Source organism: Limtongia smithiae (genome assembly GCF_038497785.1).
Source record: "Limtongia smithiae strain NRRL Y-17922 unplaced genomic scaffold V1518scaffold_12, whole genome shotgun sequence".
Lineage (NCBI taxonomy): Eukaryota > Fungi > Ascomycota > Lipomycetes > Lipomycetales > Lipomycetaceae > Limtongia > Limtongia smithiae.
In genome coordinates, this window is record NW_027117633.1 from 148,436 (window position 1) to 169,845 (window position 21,410).

A 21,410-nucleotide genomic window follows, 5' to 3' on the forward strand; every position below is an offset into this window, starting at 1 on the left:
CGCGCTTCACATGCGTTTGATTGTGAGATGGTCTCTTTTCAATTCTTGGATCTCTCTACGTCCCCTTGTCAACCCGTCGAAGTACCGCGACGCTCTCAACATGGTGCGTCTGCGGAAAGAAATCAAACCCCCGTATCGACTCTACCACGTACCCCCCGTCCCGCAATATCCTCGCCACATCTCGCGCCTGCGTGTGCACATTGCACGACACATACACCACCCTTCGCGGACCATACGTAAGCAGTTGGCTCAGAAACCGCTCATCGCACCCCTTACGTGATGGATCCAGAATCATGGCGGTCGCGTCCGAGGGTGCCTTGATGCGCTCGAAAATCACCGCCGCGTCGCCGAGCACGAAGTCTGCGTTTGCAACCCCGTTCGCAGCCGCGTTACGTGATGCACATTCGACACTCTTGTCGGAAATTTCGACACCGATCACGTCTTCCATCGCGTCGCTGCAGGTTACAGCGAATAAACCCGAGCCACAGTAGGCGTCAACAAGGTGCTTGATCCCATCGTCTATCTCGACAGGCGCCGCATCGTGCAAGCTATTCTTCACGTATGACGTCACAGCGGGTAGCACACTGTTGTTGCACTGGAAGAAGTCGCGCGCGGTGTACTGAAACCTGAGGTCGCCGACGTACTCTGTCATCGTAGCATTCGAGTCCTCCACAACCACCGTCTTGCGCTCCTCGCCCTCCTCCGCGCCTTCACGGAACATGAGCGTGACACCGCGTTTGTACATGTGCTTATTATCTTTGATCTTAATCCGCGCCTCTGCATACGCCTTGTTGATCGCAGGCGTCGCGATCGGGCACTCCTCGATGTCAATCACATGTGACCGTCCCTTCTGTGTGAACCCCACTGGCAACTCCTCCGGCACATGTCCGTGGCGCGGGACATCGAAATGCGGTGTCAGCTTGGTGCGGTACGCGTACTCCATCGGGGAACCAATCGTCTCACCGATCTTTGGGATCGCGTCCGCGCTGGTGATTGGGATGCACAGGTTCTTGTACGCGCGCTCGATGATCCGGCGCTTGTGCGCGAGTTGCGCGGTGTACGGCAGCATCTGGAGTTGACACCCGCCGCAACGGGAAAAGTATTTGCACTTGATCAAGCTGTCGTCGCGCTCAGGACCGGGTGTTAGCACGTCGATAAAATCCGCAATGTAGTGCAGCGCGGCCTTCTTGACCAGCTTCGCGCGGACGACGTCGCCGGGAACAGCAAACGGTACCACCACAACCTCGGTGGCATTGCCATCGGTGAACACACCCACTCCATCGCCCGTCGACGACAGTACCTCGATCTTCGCTTCTACTATACGAAACTCGATCGTGGAGGGAAACGGCAACATGAAGCGCTCGCCATCGGTGGACATTTTTACGGCCTCACACGACAGGCCCAGCCGTCGTCGCAGGTCGAGCACGTCAAACAACAAGTATCCCTCCGGTCCAGTGCGCTCGATCTCAACTTGTTTGTTCTTGTTCTTGCGTGCCTTGTTCTTATTCCGCGGTCTCTTCGCCTGACTGGTATCGACATGTTCAGAAGCGCGCTTCGCAGGCGCAGCGAAGGTCGGTGTCGGCGACGCGGCCGCCGTGAGCTCTACCGCAGACGTCATGAAATATCTTGATATAATATGCCTTTGCACAACTGGAAAACAACGGACAGATGAAAATACGAGTAGCCGGAGGAGAGTAGCGCGGGGGAACGGTGACATAGGCCTCGCGAGCTGGAGTACGTGAACTCCTCTGCGTGGACAGAAAAAATTAAGCATAAAACTTTAATCGCTCCTGCACCATCGTCACAGTTCGTGCGATTTACACCACAAGTGTGGTGCAGCGTGATTAACACTCCACAAAACTCACGCGCTGCGGCTATGGCCGAGGACGCATTCCACTTTTCGTCGTGCTCTGCACGACCTCGTCCATCGCCAACTACCACTAACACAATGCACGTCGCCGTGCCGCACTGTGCCCGTCTGCTGCGGCCACTGGCTCTGCAGCCACGGCTGCTGCATGCACCGTTCTCGACTAGCCCACCCCGGCGCAGCGACGACAGCAACAGCAACACGCGCGATCCCACGACCACCCTCACCCCGGCCGACGCAAAGTTCCCGACCCGCACCACCCGCGCCGACCACATCCGCGAGCTCGCCGAATTCTACTCACCGCGCATGCTCAAGTCGATTGTCGCCGCCGAGCGTGCGGTCACGCCGGACATGTGGGCGAAGCTACGACCGGCCAGCTCGACCTTCCCGCTGTCTTACGTTGACGACCTTACCCAGTATGACAAATTCTGGGACATCGCGCGACATCCGTGGGAAGACGTCGCTGCGGATGTGCATCAGCCTGTGCCGCCATATCACAACCTGACCTCGGAGGACATCGCGCGCAATGCCACGGCAGCGAAAGAGGCCTCGACAAAGGCGCCTGCGAAGGAGGATGAGCTGGACGCGGATGAGGTCAACCCCGAAGCTGCTGCAGCGAAGGAGGCCGTATCCAGCGGCGCGCTGATGATCAACAACAAGCTCTCGGACGACTACATCCGCTCGCTCCGCAGCAAGGTCGTAGTGTCCAAGACCGTCGCCAACGTTACCAAGCTCGGAAAGATGCGTAGCCAGTACGTGCTCGTCGTCGTCGGCGACCAGAACGGGATGATTGGCTACGCGGAGGCCAAAGACCGCGACAACGCGATGAAGGCCGTCATCAAGGCGCGCGCAAAGGCCATCTCCCGGATGGTCTACATTCCCCGGTTCGAAAACCGCACCATCTACTCCGCCATCGACGCAAAATTTCACGGCGTCTCTATGACAATATGGCCTCGACAGCCGGGTGAGTACTCTCTCGTAACTTGTTCTATTGTTGTTACTAACCTCCCTAGGTTTCGGACTGCGGACAAACCACATCGTTCAGGACGTGGCCAGTCTCGCCGGCATTCGCGACCTCTCCGGCAAAGTGCGTGGCTCACGCAACAAGATGAACACGGTCAAGTGTGTCATTGCCGCACTGCAGAAGCAGGTTCTCCCGGAGGAGATCGCGATGGCGCGGGGAAAGAAGATCCGCGACGTCCGCGAGGTCTACTTCGGAGAGGAGTAGCGCGTCGGAAGCAGGTTTGTATATAGATGTAGAATGCGCAAAATGTTATATTTGTTCCTCCGGTCCGCGCTGGTATTCCTGGTGAAGTTGCTGCTGTAAGAAGATGCTGTAGACGGACGCCTTGAGCAGCGTAAACACGATCGCGGTCTTGCGCTCCAGCTCGCGGAGCTTGTCGATCAGCTCCGGCGTCGGCGAGGTGGCAAGGGTTGAGATTTGACTTGCGAGCTGCACGCTGTTAGCATTTTCCTGACAATAGATGTAGAAGAGGACTTACGGTGGCCAGGTTGGTGCTCAGCAACTGGTATTCCGCAAGCAGCTCCTGCTCGACGGGAGAGAGCAGATGTGTAAGGATGTCTGGCGAGAGCGTCGTGGATGGCTGTGCACTTATCGCGCCGGTCGTGTCGGTGGCCATTGTGGTGGTGACGAGGTGGTGTCGAAGAGCTCGAGCAGTTTGGGAGGACGACGCGTCGAACGATGAGCCCTAAACCGCACGCAACGCGTTCCACAACAACTCCCACAACTCTGCCACACCCACCACCAAACGATCCATGGACGACCCACCCAGCGGCGAGCAGACGTACTTTGAGAGGCAGCGCGAGGCACTTGTTTCTGAAATCACGGTGGTCAGTTTACATTCTCACCTGCGAGAGGTGGATACTAACGCGGTGCTAGAATCTTGAGAAGGTCCTGATGAACATGAACGCGCTCAACCGCGCGCTCGAGTCTGCCGTAGTGGTACGATGCTTGCTTGCTTGGCTTTGTGGCTGATCTATTGAAGCTAACTTACAGCAGGTCGGTAAGGAGTTTGAAAACGTGTCGCAGCTCTGGAGCACCTTCTACGACGGCATGGCACACTACACCAACGACGGCGAGCAGGACGAGGACGACGAAGATATCGAGGAACAATATGATGACGAGGATGATGATGAAGAAGAGGAGGAGGACGAGGAGAATGAAGTACGACGGCGAGAGCAAGCGCGCGAGGGCGAGGAGAAGTACGCGGATAGTGCTGATGAGGAGTATGGTGAACGGGGAGTAGATGCTTCTTACACACGCGATATGCGGCGGTAAGAGCGAATGATATAATTTACAATTAAAGTTAAGAAATACACACAGAAATCGGTTACAATGCATGCGTATAACAAATCCCAATGCACATCTACCTCTGCTCGCCGGCGCGGTCCAGCCCGCATCATCTTCCCACACCTGTACCTACTTAAATAGAAATAGCAGTCATAATAAGTTCGTAAATATACATCTGTGACCTGCGCCCCGCGCGCGGCTGCGTTGAGCCTATGCAATAACGCAGCATGAACCACCCGCCGGCTCCCACGTCACAGACGGATCCTGCCGCATCGCCTCCGTGATTGCAGTCTCAAATACAACATCAAGACCATCCCGCGTCTTTGCCGAGCATTCCACGTATTTTATCTTGCCCATCTTCCGTGCGAGTTCTTGGCCCTATGGAGTGTTAGTAAAGATCGCGAGGGGAACAAGGGCGGCGGTGAAGATGTAGACAGGAGTGGAAGGGGATACGAACCTCCTGTTCGCTCACACAGTCGGGAACGGTATCCCGTAGATCCTTTTTCAGACCAACCAGCACCTTTGGCGTGGTCTTTGTGCAATAGTGCTCGACTTCAGGCCACCACTGCGACAGTTTGTTAGCCACTCATCTGCTATGACCCAGTCCGTTCCACGAGGTGCACTCACAACATCCAATACATTCTGGTGCGTCCTCCGCGAGCCGATATCAAACGCAATCACAATCACCTGTCCGTCGCCGTAAAACATCGGGCGCAAGCGTCCGTATAACTCCTGGCCCGCCGTATCCTTGAGGTTCAGCGACACGAGGCCCCGGCGGGTCTGGCACTGCATTGAGTGATTTTCAAATACTGTCGGCACGTATGTCTGCAAGGACAGTGTTAGCAGTGCGACTAAGAGAGGCAAAGGGAGGAAGGGAGCATGCCGCGGGATACTCGTTCTTGGCGAAGGTCACGAGCATCGAGGTCTTGCCGCAGCCGCCATCACCGACGACGACGATGTTGTACGGGCCCTTGGGCACCTCGACGGTGCTAGACATTTTGGATCCTGGCATGCAGAGAAGAGTCGTCTTGGGGTGTCGAGTGCAGGAAGAGGAAGTGAAAGTGAGAGGGGAAGATGCGTTGTAACGGCGCACGGTGGTGACCACCTACGTACGCAGGTTTCATTTCGCGCTCAAGCCTCCGCCGGCCAAATCTGCTATTCCGTTCACCTCCTCTTCGCTTCCTTTGCTGGAGTCTGCAGCAGCATGTTTAGCATTTTTTTTCGCCGTCGCCGCAATGATTCTGATGCCGCGTCGGCGCCACGTATTTGACCGGCGATGACGTCGTTAAATTAGCGTGAAAGTTGCCGGCGCTTTGACAGCGCCGGGGCTAGCTCCTGGCCCGGGCTCACGATGTGCGACGCGTCCTCGATGACATCCCCTTACGGACTTCTGCTGTTACTTGTTTGTACTCTGCAATGCTCGTATGCGATAAGCTGGCTGTTTGGATCGCTGTATTGCATAGCGGCTGTGAAATTCGCTTACTAAGAGCGTGTTCTGTGTCTGCAGAACGATCGTAGATGCCGTATCTATTCAGTTATTTCATTATACGATAGTCTTCCAAATATACTATGTATCCCAGTTTACGTGATATTTCTGCCTACATCGGTTACGTATTGCTATATAATTCAAGATGTTTACACACTGCGCGGGCATAAGTTTCCATCTCTCCTCCTCTTCAGACTGTCACACGTGCTACCATTGGAGATCATATACCCCATATCTGTCTTGCTCTCTGTTCAGCAACGAATCATGAACTCTGCAACCTTGACTAGCGCAGGCATCAAGCGTCATCGCTACCTGGCCCCACTCTCATGGAATCAAGTTGTCTATCCAGACCGTAAGGAGTACGAATCCGTCGAAAATCTATCGACAGCTAGCGACACGCCGATGCCGGCTTCTACGATCAGTTACAATCCGTCGAGATATCTATACTCACGTCCACGCGTCCAGTTGCGAGAGTATATCAATTTAACACGCGATCGACGAGATTTAGTTGTGAGATTTCCAGAGGAGCTGATCACCTCTGCTGCTGCTGTAGCATCATCTACACCTGTGTCATCTAGATACCTCAAGTCGCGTCCCCGTTTACCCATGATCAAGAGATCACTTACATCAACACTTGAGACCGTGGAGCATGGAGAGGGAATCTCCACAAAGATGTACGATCGTGATGTTACCGTGTCTGAAGCCGCGGCTGCTCCCGCAGCTTGGGATGAAGCACAGGAGAATTGGCATGTGGATGATGCTCTAGTCTCTCTCCACAAGAAGCAACGACGGCAACTTCGAGAGCTCATCAACTGCCCTGCGCGGCTTCGCGTTTCTATTAACGACACATGCGCACAAGCGAATGACGCCGCTACAGAATATCCTGATAAGTGTCCTACTTACTCTGACTCAATTCTCTCTGACGATGATTTCCGTGATGAATCTTTCTCCGCGGATACCCTGATCTCAGAATTCCGGCGGACGGAGTTGATGCAGTCCGCGTATATGATTAATAACCTTATCCGTGAGCGGCGGCGGCGTGAGTGTTGTAAGCATGCGCAGCCCGAACAGGATGTGGGAAGACAGGTGAAGATGGTGGTATCGGATCTAGTCGACAAGGACGTGCGGAGCAAGTAGCCCGCGCGACAGGACGATCCTACTCATGCAGATTGTGAGATGATTTTATAACGATATGCTTGAGGCGACCCGGTATGTATTACATTAGTGTATTGATGCTGCATCTTGCAACGCCCTCTGATGCCTGATCTGTCACGTAGCCATCGTCGATGACGAACTTTACGACGTCCAGAGTAAAGGCGTAGAAAATCCATTCACAGCGACGGAGATGCATCTAATTGTCCATGTACGCATAAACAAAGGAACATAAACAGAATCGCTGCTCATCCTACATGACTACGGGGGGATAGTTCGCGTCTGAGAATGTCACATCTGGGGGCACGTGAACCGCGCGGCTCTGCTTCATCTTGAACTTCATCCTCCGGCACAACCACCCCGCCCGCCTGGTTACCCACAGCACTCTACCTTGCGCGCCATCACACCAATGCCTCCGAAGCCGCCTTCAACCCCCGCGGCGGGCGGCGGTGCGCAGTCAAACCTGCACGCGACCCCGGCAAGCGCTGCATCCGCAGCGGCATCCTCAACGCCGGTCGCAGGATCCGCGGCCGCCGTTGCTACGCCGGCATCTACGCCGGCACCACAGTACTCGCAGGCAGATCTCAATCAGATTGTGCTGGAGTATTTGAGGAAGCGGGGATACTCGCGGACCGAGGCGATGCTGCGGATTGAGTCGCGCGGTGTTGGTGGTAGCCAAGCGCCGCCTGCTCCTGCGGCTGCAGCCCCGTCGATTCCGCTCAAGAGCACGACGGACGATCCACAGCTTTACATCCGGGCGTACATGTCACTGCGAGACTGGATTGAGACGTCGCTGGATTTGTTCAGGCCCGAACTGCGGAAGCTTCTGTTTCCGATATTCGTGCACACTTTTTTTTACCTAATCCAGAAGACAGACCCAAAGGCTCAAGGCGTGACGCTGGCGCGGAAGTTCTTTGACATGTACTCGCGTGATCATACTCTTGAGCACGGATACGATCTGCTGCAACTTTCGGGAATTACGTTGGCGGACCACCTTGCTGAGAACCCCACTGCGAATCTGTTCCGCACGGCCAAGTACCGGCTGAACATGTCACGCACAACATTTGACCTGCTGCTGCACTTCCTCGACGAAAACGAGCGCAGCGGCGGCGCTGTGACGATTCGTATTCTGAATCAGTACATCGACACCAACGTGACTCCGTCACGGCCAGATCGGTTTAGCGGTACAGCAGCGCTCTCGCCGGAGGAGGGTCTTCCCGGACATATATCAAGCGAGGGGCGGTTTAATGCGCAATCACAGGTCAAGCTTTGTCCACGGTTCCCGATGGATGAATCTATGGCGCGCGACGTGGAGTTGCGGTTGAAGGACGAGCAGCATGCCTCTGAAGACGGACCTCTTCTGGTACAAGACTTTCAGGAGCTGCGGCAAATGGAAAGCTCAGAGGACGCGCCGCCGCGGGATTCGTTGCCACTGCCACCATACAGGAGTGTCGACGTGGAGACTGAGATCAGGGCGGTCAAGGACGCCCGCAAGCGGATCAAGATTGGACCTGTGAGAGCTGATGACGCTGCGACGCTGCCAAGCGTATGCATGTACACGTACCACAACACATACGACAACATGAATTGCCTCGAGTTTGCAGACGACTTGCCGCTTGCCGCGGGCGGATTTGCGGACAGTTACATCAAAGTTTGGAGTTTGAAGGGAGAGAAGCTGCAGAGCCAAGTCAAGGGCTCGTTTCCGCAGACGAGCCAGCGACTTGTGGGTCATGCCGGACCGGTGTACGGGCTTTCGTTTTCAAACGACGCTCGGTTTTTGTTGTCTTGCTCAGAAGACAAGACGGCGAGATTATGGTCGATGGATACATACACCGGGCTTGTGTCCTACAAGGGCCACTCGCAACCGGTATGGGACGTCGCGTTTAGTCCCGTGGGCCATTACTTTGCAACCGCATCGCACGACCAGACTGCTCGGTTGTGGTCGTGCGACCATATCTACCCCCTGCGAATATTCGCAGGACATCTCTCGGATGTGGACTGTGTCACATTCCATCCCAACTCCACATACGTGCTGACAGGATCGAGCGACAAATCGTGCCGCATGTGGGACGTTGCCCGCGGTTCGACTGTGCGCGTCATGATTTCGCACAACGCGCCGGTGTCCGCGCTCGAGGTGTCTCCGGATGGCCGGACACTCGCGTCCGCCGCTGACGATGGCACGATTTTGTTATGGGATCTCGGCAGTGGGCGAACGATCAAGGCCATGCGCGGCCATGTCGGTGGTGTGAATTCGCTGTCGTTCAGCAGAGAAGGATCAGTGCTGGTGAGTGCGGGCATGGACTGCAGTGTTCGGGTGTGGGACGTCAAGGGCGGCAGCACCACACCTGTCGATGGCGTGACAGGCGTTGACATCGCGGATAAGGCTGGCGATGTAGATGTGAAGAATGGGGCCGCCACACCCGCAGCTGCCAGCACGGTAACAGTTGCACCGAAGACGGCGACGACTACAGCGGACCACATGGCTGCGTATATGACGAAGAAGACGCCAGTGTACAATATCAAGTTTACGCGGCGGAACGTGTGCATGGCCGGTGGCGCGTTTCTGGGGACGGCGTAGAAGTGTGTGGGAAGACGTGTATTTTTACGGGAGACAGACAAAATATAAGAATGCCTGGATGGCGCCTGAACAAGAAGATTGTCATAGAATAGTAGTTCATAGCCGATATAGGTAAGTTCTTCATACATCGTATTATGGCCAAGGCGCCGCTGAAGAGGTAATTTGTGAGCGTGCCGGATACCTGACTTGGAAAGCAGTATATTATATTTTGCTAGGAAGTGGGTCGAACCATTCATTCGTACTCCTCCCCTATTCCTATATATCTCTGTCACTCGACTCCACAAGTTCGACCTCTGGTCGTTGTCCTAATTGACTTTACTTCAATTAACTGATAACGGAACCTAGTAGACTTTCTTGTAGCTACCTAGTCACCTTGTTTTCATTATCTAGCACCTTTGAGCCCTAAATTTAGTTCACTAATTTTGCTCACAGTCCAGCTGCTAGCTAAATCATTGATTAGATGATTATCTAATTGTGCTTACTGTTTAGTTAACTGGGTCTACATTAATTAGCAGCCCAATTTAGTTTATTCAAAATAGCTACCTCCCCAAGTCACTCCGAGCTGGCTCATAATTTTAACTAAGTTAACGTTCTACATTAGTGTTGACAATTAAGTCGCATAAATTCATGTCTCCAGTTTAGAGAAGTACAATAACCGTCTAGGCGACTCCGCTTTATAACAACCTACTACAATTGCTAAGAGATTCGTCAATCTATTTAACCTACCTTGGCCCTTATCCTTTCAGTCATTAGTCTGATTCGCTAGACAGCTGTTTAGTAGTCAAGTGCACGCCATTATGCGGGCTTGCGTATACTGTATGATACGCCCTAGCTAGTCCTGACAAGTCACTAATCCGTGTCACTAAGTTAACCAAGTCTGCCAACTATGCCGCTCTCCTGACATCTACTAAACGTTCTCTTTATATAATATTTTTGCTCCATTCAGTTGAGATCTCTTAATTTAAAATAATATCCAAAATAAACATATATATTATGGATTCTATTTTCAATCGCAAAAATTACGCTGTTATTCTACCCTCCCTTGCTAATCAAGCTTCCTCTGCAGGCTACTAAAACATCATTTTATTTAGTGAAGCAGTACCGGTAGGCGTGGATATCGTGTTGGAGCTCGAAGCAGCGCGGTCTATATTAGTTGCTCTGAAATTGCTAGCTCCTATGCAGGAAATGACATGTAGATGGTGGCGAGTGGCGTGGAAGCTCGATGTAGTCGAGATCAAATGAATCAAAGCAGAAGGGAAAGCTGAAGCTGATAGGGCTCAGTGGAGCTCCCAATATATGCGTGTATTGAATCCCGGCTTTGGACAGTTGCACGTGATTTGTCCGTTCGCCGTTCAATCGCGATTTAGCTCATTACGCTGTAGTCGGAGGTTTAATCTCGCTTAATGCTAATAGCTGCCGCCGGAAAATGCTTCGGCTCGGGCCACCGATTGATTGTGAAAAAATCTCGCAATAAATTCATTTAGTGTCTGCTGTATATATTGTCCAGGTTCAGGGGTTCGTAGTTGACGAGGCCCCGGTACTCGCAGCCATCGTGCTGCAAGTCGAGGCAGTGTCGTCCAAATCAGCCGCAGTCTGATTGTATTTCATTGCCACAGATTTGACACCACGGAACGCTATTGCTGGTGGGACGTGTGGATTTGTCGAGAAGAGTTGCATTGATTGTCGTCGGTGTGATTCAAGGTGCGCTGTCGGAGTTTCTATGCCGCTATTTTGAACATGTCGCCCGCATATAATATGCAGATCAGCCTACCTATGGCATCAAACTTCTTCAATCCATTTGCGTGCTGTGGAGGGTTCTTGATACAATTGAGTATTTGTGTCTGCCATCCAACTACGTGTCTCTGTCTGCCAACCGTTGAATTTCCTTGCTACCTAATCGTTCGTTGGAACTGTAAGCTTGCTGCAACTTTGATCACTGTCCACTTATATTGGACCCTGATCTGTTAACTAAATTTATTAGTTACTTGGACTCTGTAATCTAGGAAATTCACTGCGTTAGTTGCCAAGTACCGTCGCGAATTCGTGTATTACCTAGGCAGTTGAATTAGTTGCGTTCTGTTTCGCACCATCTAGTCACTGATCTGACTTACGAAATCTAGTTAACTGAGCGCCAGTACCAGAGTTTGTGTAGCGCAGCAGTGCCGACGTCGATCACTAATTCATATTTGGATCTAGCGAACCAAGCTTGCTACCTAAGTTGCTCCACTGTGTTAGTGACAAACTGCGGTCACTAAGTGGTTAGCCAATCCCAACTAAGTAGCTGTAGGCTACCTACCTAGATTGTCTCACTGCACTGCTAGCTAACAACGTCAGCCACTAATCCGGTCCACAAATCAGTTAACTGGGCGCTATTATGCTGTATTAATATCCGTCACTAATAAGAGTCATTTACTTGGTAAGCACAGTCAGCTACCTACGCCTCTTCTACGCTAATGTTGGACGAGCAGTATTCATCTTAACCTTGCCTTTCATTGCAGCTTTCAATTCATGGGTCTGCGCCTTAATCTCTATGTGTTCCTTAAGTAATATCTCCGCAATGTTCGATAACGAGGACCTGACTCATTCGTGACTTGTTCACTTCATGGTCATCTTTAACCTTATTTCTGTCTCTCTATGTAGCGGCAGAATCGGAACTGCTTGTTGCTCCCTTATCCGCAATGGAATCGGACAGCATATTGATCGAGTGTGGAGCCATCGCAGCACACCTAGAGACGGTGTTCAATGCGTTCATTGCATTTTGGAACATATCCGGCGCAGCGTGTCGGACGCGCGTAGTCAACGTCTTCCCCGCAAGATCCATCACCAACCAAGTAAACTATCCAGACTCTGCTGGATGTTCACGTCTAAGAGGTGCCGATAGTCGCGGTAGGTGTGCTGCAGGGAGAAGAAACGTCTTGATCTGTCGCAAGTAGTTCTTTAGTCGGTTGTGTTGCCTGTAGCATTGATGATTGCTATCAGTAGTTGACCAACTGGTTTACTTTGAGGTGCATTGATAAGAACGTAACGCGATTTTGCGCGAGCTCGCAATATGCGACATGCAGCACATCTAGTCAAACGTGCGTACACCAGCGATCGTTGTCAGTTCTTGATTAGGTATTACACAAGAATGTCAACACTTGCTTCGTCTACTTGTTTCCCAAATGATGCAAGCGGCATGACAATGCGCTATGGAAGCAGATGCAACAGTTGCTGCAACATCCACAGTAAGGTCAAGTTCGTCCATATACTGCAATGGCTGAACTGGCCCGCCACGACGAGTCTCCTTGCTTCGTACCTGTAGATAACACTACTTTGAATAATCCTGATATTTAACATAATATCCAACAGACTCAGATTTGTTACGAATACTTATCTTAAGCTGACCGATACAGCCTAGCACGGCCACTTGAGATCAGTTGCGATTCCAAGAACAGCTTGCAGAATAGCCCTCGTTGCATGAACAATAGAATCGAAACAAATTCTCATAAGCACACGTGAATCCAATTTTCCCACCATCTTTGATCATCTTGAATGCCAATATCTGTACCTGAACACCGTCATAATTCCTCATTGGCCGGTCTGGTCCGAGTACTGCCATCCACCTCCAAATACAGCACTCAATTTCGGTTTATCTTAAGCTTGCTATATTTTTCGTCCCATTGAAGATATCGCTGAATGCAGTGCGACGCAGCCTCGGTTTTGCATTTGATCTTGATTGCCAATTTGTTGGTGGTTCCCCTGAAGCGCATGGAGTATACAACGATGATATCTCGACTAATAAAAATCAGATCTTTTTCAACTTGTCCGACTGTGAATCTATGGTCCAAGTCAATTTCCAATTTCAGTAAATCCGAATGATCAGGGCAACATACGGGCACTCGTGAATCGTGATCGTGTACACTGGATCGCTGGAGTCGTTGTCGATCGTAGCAAGCGCTTGACGCAAACTCTCGGTTGCAGTTCGATGCACTTGGACCACTTCACTCAATTTAGAACGCTCTGACTCGTGTTCAAGTGCACGCATTGTCTCGGTCTTGCGCATGCGATCGATCTGCTGTTCAAGCATGGCGACTCTCGTCTTGAGCTGCTGCACTTGTACCTCTAGCCCCTGGTACTCTGTCAGTACAGTGTCGTTGGACTGATCGGTTTCAGCAGACATGGTTGACCATCCGGCTGTAGATAAGGCATCATCGTCATCTTTGTCAGCAAGCTGACCTTGGGTCGTAGGCTGATCTGCTTTGATCTCCGCTGATTTCTCGTCGGCCATACAATCCTCAGTTAAAAAAGAAGTTGAAGTCGCAAGGGCCGCTTCCGACTGGGTTGCGGTGATAGTTGACATCGCGTGTCCTGCTCTGAGGAAGCTGCTACGGAGTTGGGGCATGGCGGGGAAAGTCAAGGCACGTGCTATATGTGCGTACGCCATCGCCATCGGAACTTGCCGAAAGACGCTGCAACTTCTCAGAATCCCAGAGCTACTGAGAGACGAAGAAATGGCTTCAAGCCGATAGGTACGACGTGATCTACCGCTCTTTCACTTATGATAGTTGCTAAATGACTTGCTATTATGATGAAGGTCTCATTGGTTTATATCTCGGTGCTCCTAGGTGATTTTGTCCGATGACGAGAGCGACAACCATTCCGAAATAGCGACTGGTGGCAGTGCCCGCGACTTTCACACTCACCATTCGCAAGCACTCTGTTCTCTGTCGAATATCTTCGCATCTTGTTGCAGCTATGTGCTCTTGTGATACCGTTCCGTTTATTTAGATAGTTGTCTCTTTAGACTATGTATGCGGCCCCAACCGCGTCCTTATATTAACTCTCGTGCTCGAGTGTGGCTTAGTTGCCGTCTTCAGTCTCTGACAATATGCACTTTGGTGCTACGGGTACGTAATAGTCCGCCTATTAATCAACTCGTCTTGACTTTTACACTAGCCATCAGTTCAGCGAGTGTCTACACAACTAGCTGCGTTCTGTGACAAACTGATCTCTGTTTCAAGAAGTAGTCAGCACGCTGAGTAGCCACGATACCGTATTGAAAGACTTTAAGTTCGCACCACTTTCTCAAGCTCATTCATCTCAGGTGTTTATATGCCTTTCCTGCTGGATAACGCATTTCTTATTCTGTCGCGTGATGCAAAGCTTGCAAAGCCTCATGGTGGACAGTCTAGCGGGTGCGTGGGTGGTGCATCGCCACTAATGTATTTCGGGAAAGTGATTAATAAATGGTCAAGAGCGAGCGAGAATATGGTGCCCAAACATATATGATGTTACCTTTACACAGGCAAGAGCTAGTAACCATTAGAACTCTGAACACGTCCGCCCCGCAGATGATCTACTATCTGCAGCTTCTGGTCTTGTGAAGGAATCCACCACAGCGAGCATAACAATGGCATGTCCATACGCTACGTTCAACAACGTTCCCGTGTTCTCGATCGCGGACAAATTGTCGTAATTCCATTTACATAGCCAATCAGCAAGTTAAGTACCCAGCCTAAATAATTTTCTTAGTATGATACACGACAGATAGTACCGACCTCATTGTCGTGTACGCAGTTGAGGTTTGGGATTGGCAGTCTCGCAAGCACAGCAATGAATCCAACACACGTCACACCCATATATATTTTGCAGCTTAGTCGATTTGATATACACGGCAATCTGGGTGCGTATAATGAGGCTCCAATTTGAAATAACTTGGTACGTAAGTTGGAGCCGTTTTGGCTTACAGTTAATCATGCATGCTTGCTCGTCGACACTTCAAGTCCTCTTCACCAGATTGCTGATAAATATGATAATGACATCTTTGCCGCGAAGCTCAGATCATTTTCTATATTCTAGACTGACAGAAAGTCACTATTTGCATCATAATTCATGTTGACCAAATCCTAGTAGTTATAATAGACGTACATCTTACTATCAAATCCTGTATGAACGGTGCGACGACTGTCAGTTCACAGCGAATCAATCGTCGCGCACATGTTCTTTAGCTTCTCAACAGAAGCAGAAAGCGTATAATATCTTTTGCTCCAGCCCCAGCTCTCGCGCAATAAAAATCGCCTGCTTATTGAGTTTTTCCACCTGCTTTATCACGTACAGCAATCTACTCGTTGAGTCTAGCCAACCGGTTCTCAAAGTTGTCTCATTTGAACCTGCAGTACTGTGATTTTCGATATTATCGAATTTGCAATCTCCTCAACTGCTACAGAGAGATCTGACATATCTACAGTGAAGTCGCTGTAACAATTGTCGGTTGAGGGACACCGTTGGCGCGCGATGAGTCGTCGATCGATAGCGTCTGGTGGATATCCTGATTGTCCCTGATCTTTGGTGCCTTCATGCCCAGTTTACTGCAGTGCACTCCAATTCTACTTAAATTCTTGTTTTGGCTACGATCATAGAGGCAGGGAAACTGTTGCTCCGTGAACACCTGGACCGTGCAACTCTACGACCTCATCTCGACGTGTATACTAGTCTTAGGTCGGCCTTCGCAGAGTAACAATGCAAAATACATCTGGCCAAATTTGAATCCGCTGATCCCAGTCAATTAGACTCGACCATGTCTACGCTCAACAATCGTTGTGAGGTTTAATCAAGACCAGAAGCAAATATAGCAGAGTTCAGGGAGATTCATGGTTAACAGGTCCGCGAGAAGATCTCGTCGTTCGTATCAATTGCCATATGGGTCGTGCATTGTTAGTCGTTGTAAAACAGATCAGGGCATTGTCAATGCTTCCTCGTAGTCGCAACCGTGGTAACGGCCTCAGTGGAAGGAGCGTTGCAGTCATGCGAGTTTGCAGGGCAAGTCACCGGCACCCAAAACTTCGAGATTATCGTGCGAACTCGACAGACACGTATCACACTACAAGGCAAATCGAAGACGGACGGAAAAGAAATGATATAAACGCTAGTGTAATAAATTACATATATGTACATGCACGTTTACTCGTCCGCGGCAGCCACAGCTCGAGCTAAACCAGAATTTAGTACACGCCCACACTGACCCACAAATCGCAACAGGACACATACTGTAAGTGAGCTGCTTGCTGTGCGAAACAACTGGCTTGATAGTACCCCGCTCAACGAGATCCTTGAGCGCGGCGCGGGCGACGGAACCATTGACCTTCATGCGATCAACGAGCACGGAAACGGTGATGAGCTTGTAGGTGGACACGTCCTTGACAAGCTTGTCGTAGGTAGCCTGCTCGAGGGTGACGGCGTGCTGAGCCTTGTCCTTGACCTTGCCCTTGGACCATTTCTTCTTGGTCTTCTTGCCGCCAGAGGATGAGGAGGGCGCGGTCTTAGCCGACTTAGCAGGGGCTTTAGGCGGCATCTGGACGATATGAGTGATCAAATTGTTGGAAAGGAAGGAGGGTCAGACTCACGTTTGTGTGAAGCGATGCTGCTGCGGGCTGGCGAGAGCAGAGACGACGACAAGAAGACTTTCAAGATGCGGTCTACGTAACGAATGTAAGCGTGACTGCTGCATTGCTCCCAATTAGCCCTTGCTAGCATAACCCTATCACGTGGCTGCTGGTAAGGGGTTCGAGTGTAGTGCCCTAAACTCCCAACGCTTCACGAGATGCTTGAACATGGTAATCACTACCACCAGCAAACACAAACGGCGAGATGGACTTCTCCGCTCTTCTGTCGGCTGAAATTGCGCGGAAAAAGAAAGCTGCCGCAGCTATCACCAACCCCAACGCCTCCCCCCCCCCTTCCTCCACTGCCACTCTCTCATCCGCTGCCACCTCTTCCCTACCCCCCGTACCACGCTACCTCCGCCGTGCAGACATCGAATCCTCCCGCGCCGCCGCCTATCGCGCTGAACAGGCAGCGCTTGAAGCCAGACGGCACGAGGAACATCTCCGCCGCGAGCGCGAGCGCGAGAAGGAGGAACGTGCGCGCGAACAACGGCGTGCAGAGGCTGAGCGGCGACATAACGACGCCAAGAGGGCGAGGGAAGAGAAGGAGGAGAAAGAGCGCGATGCGAAGCGCAAGCGCAAGAGTACGAATATGGGAGTATCGGGAGTGAAGAACATCGAGAATGAGGATGCATGTACAGATCAAGATACCAAGGCATCAGACAATGACGAATTCGATACGCTTCCCGAGGAAGAGATCACTATCCGCCTCCGCACTCTCGGCGAGCCAATACACCTTTTCGCCGAGACCACTGCACAACAACGCGCACGTTTACGCCGTCTTTCAGCCACACGGACCGCCGCACAACTTGCCAACGTCGCCTTCGCCGCAAAACTTGCCGCCGTGCCTGATTTCATGATCTCAAAGCACGAGGATGACGTGGAGAAGGTGTACATCCAAATGTACAAGTACATCGTGTACTTACTTGAGCAATGGGCTGGTGTCCTGGACAATGTCGGCCGCAGTGCCGCCGCCGATGATGAAGATGCCGATCGCGGACGAGCCCCTGACAAAGCGCTTGCAACTCTCGCGCAAACCAAATCTTACCTCACTCCACTTCTTCGGCACCTGCGCGACGAATCACTCCCAGCCGGCATCCGCACTCCTCTAGCCGCCCTATTCCGCCACCTACAACGACGCTCCTACCGCTCCGCGAACGACACTTACCTGCGTCTCAGCATCGGCAATGCCGCATGGCCTATCGGCGTCACCGCGGTTGGTATTCACGAGCGCAGTGCGCGCGAGCGTATTACTGGCCAGTCGACGGAGGAGGGAGAGGATAATGTTGCGCACGTGATGAGCGATGATCGTACTCGCAAGTGGTTGACGGCAGTGAAGCGATTGATTACGTTTGTCGAGAGCCAGTGGCCGGAGTAGATATTGAAAGCATCAAACTATCTGTATAGTTTAGTAGCCTGTGGCTGTGGTTGTTGTAGTTCATGACGTTGATCGCGAATACGGGGAGCGTATCCGCGCCGCTTGAAAAAAATAATCTCCGCTAAACCACCACCAACTTCACGACCCATTCATCTCTACACATCTCCGCAAGCACAATGGTCCAAATCACCCCCATCAGCGCAGACGAGAAGGCCCCAGGTGCCGCGTATGAGGACAAGGACGAGGACTACGAGGACGTCTCCTCGAACGCTGGTTCCGACGCCGGCGCGCCCAACACGAGCACCTCCACGCCCTCGGCCGTTGTCATGGCGGTCACCGACTCTGACGACTCCGACTCCGACGCGTCTGACTCAGATTCCGACTACGACGACGACGAGGACGCGATCGCGAATGAGACCTTCCTCGAGCGCGTCTACGCGCTACGGGAGATCGTACCGCCGCAGTACCGACCCATGTTCACCTCCGTCTTCTCCACCTCCTTCGCTGCCGTGGATTGGAGTCTCAAGGCGTCATGGGTGCTCACGACGTCAGTATTATTTGTTGCCGCACCGCTGACGATTGTCGCGTCGAGCAGCGGCGGCATGATGATGGGCGGCCCGGGCGATATGGCCGCGCAGGCGCAGGAGGCGCAGCAGGTATGTCTCGCTTCTCGAGGTTTCAATTACTGGATGAAAAGGCTAACATCTTTAGATCATCGCGCCGGGCTCGGTTTGATTTCATTTCTCGTCTTGTACATATATCCTCTACCCGCCACCCATCCTCCACTTCTATCGGAATATATACTCTTTCGTTTATTCACTTCTACGCACACACACAACGCTTGACACTTGCGCTCACCCTCTCCCCTTCCTCTTCTTCGGTTCGACGACTCTTCTACATCTCTTCCACAAAACTCGACAACAAAATTCTTAGTCCTTCGCCTCTGTGCACGCACGTGCCCTACTATGTACACATGTCCTCCATGCCAATTTCTCCGCCGTTTCACAGGGTTTCAAAGCTCGATCAAATGCCAGACAAAAAGCAAACACAAAAGCGAGTGGAACCGCTTTCAAAAAAGACACAATACATGAAAGCAAAAACAACGTAGTATTAGTGACTATACCATGCGAGGTACAGTCCACAGATCGGTTGACGCGAACAAGACATTAACGCAAGCAATGCAACAAAAAAAGGAGCGCACGCAACACATTGGAGCTTGACCATGCGGCAACAAAGGAGAACACAAAACACAAAAAACGACAACTGAAATGAGGTGAACAGAACTAAACAACATTAACGGCTGCACGATGCTGTCGCCGAAGACGCAGGGCCTGCGCCTTCTTCGACGGTGGGGTCGACGACGGTCTCGTTTCTGTTGTCGTCGCTCCCACGCCTGTGCTGCTCCCTGCGAGCGCATGTACATGCGGTGGTGCAGGAACAGGAGCAACCGGGGCAGCGGAGGGCTGGCCGCTGTCTGGGGCTGGAATTGCAGCTACTGGCGATGCGGATGCCAGTACTGCTGCCGAATCTGCTGGCGGTAAGTGTGTCGGTGGAGAGGTTGTTAGCGGTGCTGTCACTGCAGTCGACGGTGATGGTACCGCCACCGCGCCTGCAGCAGCCGTCGGCGCTGGCGTGGCCGTGACATCACCGGCAACAGATGTAGTCGACGACGACGCAACCGCGGTCCCGGTAGCTGTCGGCACCGCTGCTGCGGCTGCCGCGCGCTTCTTGCCCTTCATCTTAGCCTTCTCAAGCAACCGCTTGCGTTCCGCCTTGATCTTGCGCTCACGGCGCTCGTTAATGTCGTAAAGTCGGGTGAGGTACACCGGCGGCTCGCCGAAGATGTCCTCGAACTCGCAGAACTGGCAGATCCAGATCGGATCGCCGGGCTTGCGGTGCGGTCTGCGTCGGGGTCGGCGTGGGATAGTTGCAGTGGGAGCTGCGATCGGTGATGGGGCTGGCGCCGCAACCATTGGTCCTGGGGCTGGTGCGGGCGCGGGTGCCGCCACAGGCGTTGCCTGCACTGCCAACTGCGCGTCCGGATAGATTCCCGTCACGGACTGTTGCTGCTCAAGCAACTGCTGCTGCCGCTGCTGCAACTGCTCCAACGTCGGCACGTTCGCGCCGCCTTCAAGTCCGTACTGTTCAGACTGCTCGAGCGCGTGCTGGAGTTGCAGCTGCAATTCCTTGAACGGGGCCTCGCCTGTCGACGGAGCGCCGGGTGTCGCATCTGGTGGTGGTGGAGGCGGGGCTGGAAGAACAGGTAGTGCACCAGTAATGGTGTCCCATTTGGGGAGGGAGGAAAGCACAGAGTTTGCGAACTGAATCGCGAGGGACGCCGGTGAAGGGAAGTCGAACGTGAACGGGCCGGTCGGGGGTGTCAAATCTTTGTCCGTCGTCGTCGCCTCTAGCGCAGGCGGAAGAACACCAGGAACAAAGTGTGGATGTGATGCGAACAACTGTGCAAACACGCCACGCCGCTGCCGTCGCAACTTCATGCGCCGACGCAGCACGAGGAAGTAATACGGCGCAGCAAGCTTCCCTACGCTTCCCGACCCGCCTGATGCCCCGCTGACTGATCCTGACGCGCTGGCTGCAGCGGCGGCGGAGGCGGAGGACACGGCGAGAGGACGCAGGGAGGCGGGGATTTTGCGTTTTTTCTTGTTTGACGCGGACGCGGCGGGCGCGTCGTCAGCGGCGATCGTCGATGACGAGAGCACAGGAGCGGCGTGGACATGTGCGTGAGAGTGTGCATGGTGGTGGTGATGGTGGTGGTGATGGTGGTGCTGGTGGTAGCGGCAGAGCAGGCCTTCATCGTCGATGTCGTCGTCGTCGAGTTCGCCGAGTTCGTCGTCATGGGCGCCACACTCGTAGCTGCCGTACGACCCAACGTCGTCGTCCAGCTCGTCAAGATCGTCGTCAAGCTCGTCGTCCAGCTCATCCAACTCGTCCTCGTCGAGCTCATCCTCGTCCTCCTCGCCGTCGTCGCGTCCGTCGTCGTCGTCCTCGTCGTCGTCCTCGTCGTCCCCGCCGACGTGGCCCGGCAGGCGGAAGAGCCGCAGCGGGCGCGCGGGGGGTGCCACTGGCGGCGGTGGCGCGGGCGGAAGAGCCAGCTCGCCCGGTAGCAGCAGCGCACGGGTGTGGGCGCGGCGCGGGAGCGGCTTGATTGGGCGGGCCATTTGAGGGTGGTGGTTGTTGGCGAGGAAGGAGAAGCCGG

At 52.9% G+C, this 21,410-nt stretch overlaps 12 protein-coding genes across 12 annotated transcripts; 6 read left to right on the top strand and 6 right to left on the bottom strand.

The window, feature by feature from the left end:
- Window positions 1-15: 15 nt before the first annotated feature.
- Window positions 16-1,722, bottom strand: V1518DRAFT_421686 (S-adenosyl-L-methionine-dependent methyltransferase). The gene has a single exon (XM_066905280.1). It carries the CDS (start codon window positions 1,715-1,717, stop codon window positions 56-58), a length of 1,662 nt encoding a protein of 553 aa, XP_066757624.1. The 5' UTR covers window positions 1,718-1,722; the 3' UTR covers window positions 16-55.
- Window positions 1,723-1,896: 174 nt separating this feature from the next.
- V1518DRAFT_421687 (mitochondrial 37S ribosomal protein uS5m) lies at window positions 1,897-3,158 on the top strand. The gene is made up of 2 exons (XM_066905281.1): window positions 1,897-2,831; window positions 2,881-3,158. The coding sequence occupies exons 1-2, from the start codon at window positions 1,949-1,951 to the stop codon at window positions 3,093-3,095; spliced, it is 1,098 nt and encodes a 365-aa protein (XP_066757625.1). The 5' UTR covers window positions 1,897-1,948; the 3' UTR covers window positions 3,096-3,158.
- On the bottom strand, window positions 2,698-3,538 carry V1518DRAFT_421688 (DASH complex subunit Dad3-domain-containing protein). The gene is made up of 3 exons (XM_066905282.1): window positions 3,370-3,538; window positions 2,873-3,320; window positions 2,698-2,819 (listed from the first exon to the last, which is right to left on the bottom strand). Exons 1-2 carry the CDS (start codon window positions 3,505-3,507, stop codon window positions 3,141-3,143), a joined length of 318 nt encoding a protein of 105 aa, XP_066757626.1. The 5' UTR covers window positions 3,508-3,538; the 3' UTR covers window positions 2,698-2,819; window positions 2,873-3,140.
- Window positions 3,539-3,625: 87 nt separating this feature from the next.
- Window positions 3,626-4,330, top strand: V1518DRAFT_421689 (DASH complex subunit Dad1-domain-containing protein). Its single transcript, XM_066905283.1, has 3 exons — window positions 3,626-3,718; window positions 3,768-3,830; window positions 3,888-4,330. Exons 1-3 carry the CDS (start codon window positions 3,644-3,646, stop codon window positions 4,164-4,166), a joined length of 417 nt encoding a protein of 138 aa, XP_066757627.1. The 5' UTR covers window positions 3,626-3,643; the 3' UTR covers window positions 4,167-4,330.
- On the bottom strand, window positions 4,160-5,454 carry V1518DRAFT_421691 (small GTPase superfamily). Its single transcript, XM_066905284.1, has 4 exons — window positions 5,062-5,454; window positions 4,806-5,003; window positions 4,636-4,743; window positions 4,160-4,556 (listed from the first exon to the last, which is right to left on the bottom strand). The coding sequence occupies exons 1-4, from the start codon at window positions 5,188-5,190 to the stop codon at window positions 4,389-4,391; spliced, it is 603 nt and encodes a 200-aa protein (XP_066757628.1). The 5' UTR covers window positions 5,191-5,454; the 3' UTR covers window positions 4,160-4,388.
- A 463-nt stretch (window positions 5,455-5,917) lies between these two features.
- On the top strand, window positions 5,918-6,981 carry V1518DRAFT_421698 (uncharacterized protein). The gene is made up of 2 exons (XM_066905285.1): window positions 5,918-6,873; window positions 6,942-6,981. The coding sequence occupies exon 1, from the start codon at window positions 5,929-5,931 to the stop codon at window positions 6,799-6,801; it is 873 nt and encodes a 290-aa protein (XP_066757629.1). The 5' UTR covers window positions 5,918-5,928; the 3' UTR covers window positions 6,802-6,873; window positions 6,942-6,981.
- Window positions 6,982-7,086: 105 nt separating this feature from the next.
- Window positions 7,087-9,669, top strand: V1518DRAFT_421699 (WD40-repeat-containing domain protein). The gene has a single exon (XM_066905286.1). The coding sequence runs from the start codon at window positions 7,226-7,228 to the stop codon at window positions 9,392-9,394; it is 2,169 nt and encodes a 722-aa protein (XP_066757630.1). The 5' UTR covers window positions 7,087-7,225; the 3' UTR covers window positions 9,395-9,669.
- A 3,342-nt stretch (window positions 9,670-13,011) lies between these two features.
- V1518DRAFT_429220 (uncharacterized protein) lies at window positions 13,012-13,733 on the bottom strand (the record flags this gene model as incomplete). The annotated part of the gene is made up of 2 exons (XM_066906119.1): window positions 13,012-13,210; window positions 13,267-13,733. The coding sequence occupies 2 exons, from the start codon at window positions 13,731-13,733 to the stop codon at window positions 13,012-13,014; spliced, it is 666 nt and encodes a 221-aa protein (XP_066757631.1).
- Window positions 13,734-16,333: 2,600 nt separating this feature from the next.
- On the bottom strand, window positions 16,334-16,724 carry V1518DRAFT_429221 (40S ribosomal protein eS25; the record flags this gene model as incomplete). The annotated part of the gene is made up of 2 exons (XM_066906120.1): window positions 16,334-16,362; window positions 16,421-16,724. The coding sequence occupies 2 exons, from the start codon at window positions 16,722-16,724 to the stop codon at window positions 16,334-16,336; spliced, it is 333 nt and encodes a 110-aa protein (XP_066757632.1).
- Window positions 16,725-16,984: 260 nt separating this feature from the next.
- On the top strand, window positions 16,985-18,324 carry V1518DRAFT_421711 (uncharacterized protein). Its single transcript, XM_066905287.1, has one exon. It carries the CDS (start codon window positions 17,021-17,023, stop codon window positions 18,191-18,193), a length of 1,173 nt encoding a protein of 390 aa, XP_066757633.1. The 5' UTR covers window positions 16,985-17,020; the 3' UTR covers window positions 18,194-18,324.
- Window positions 18,321-19,012, top strand: V1518DRAFT_435088 (mitochondrial import receptor subunit Tom22-domain-containing protein). Its single transcript, XM_066906260.1, has 2 exons — window positions 18,321-18,849; window positions 18,905-19,012. The coding sequence occupies exons 1-2, from the start codon at window positions 18,370-18,372 to the stop codon at window positions 18,926-18,928; spliced, it is 504 nt and encodes a 167-aa protein (XP_066757634.1). The 5' UTR covers window positions 18,321-18,369; the 3' UTR covers window positions 18,929-19,012.
- V1518DRAFT_421714 (uncharacterized protein) lies at window positions 18,980-21,381 on the bottom strand. The gene has a single exon (XM_066905288.1). The coding sequence runs from the start codon at window positions 21,370-21,372 to the stop codon at window positions 19,477-19,479; it is 1,896 nt and encodes a 631-aa protein (XP_066757635.1). The 5' UTR covers window positions 21,373-21,381; the 3' UTR covers window positions 18,980-19,476.
- Between the last annotated feature and the right edge of the window lie 29 nt (window positions 21,382-21,410).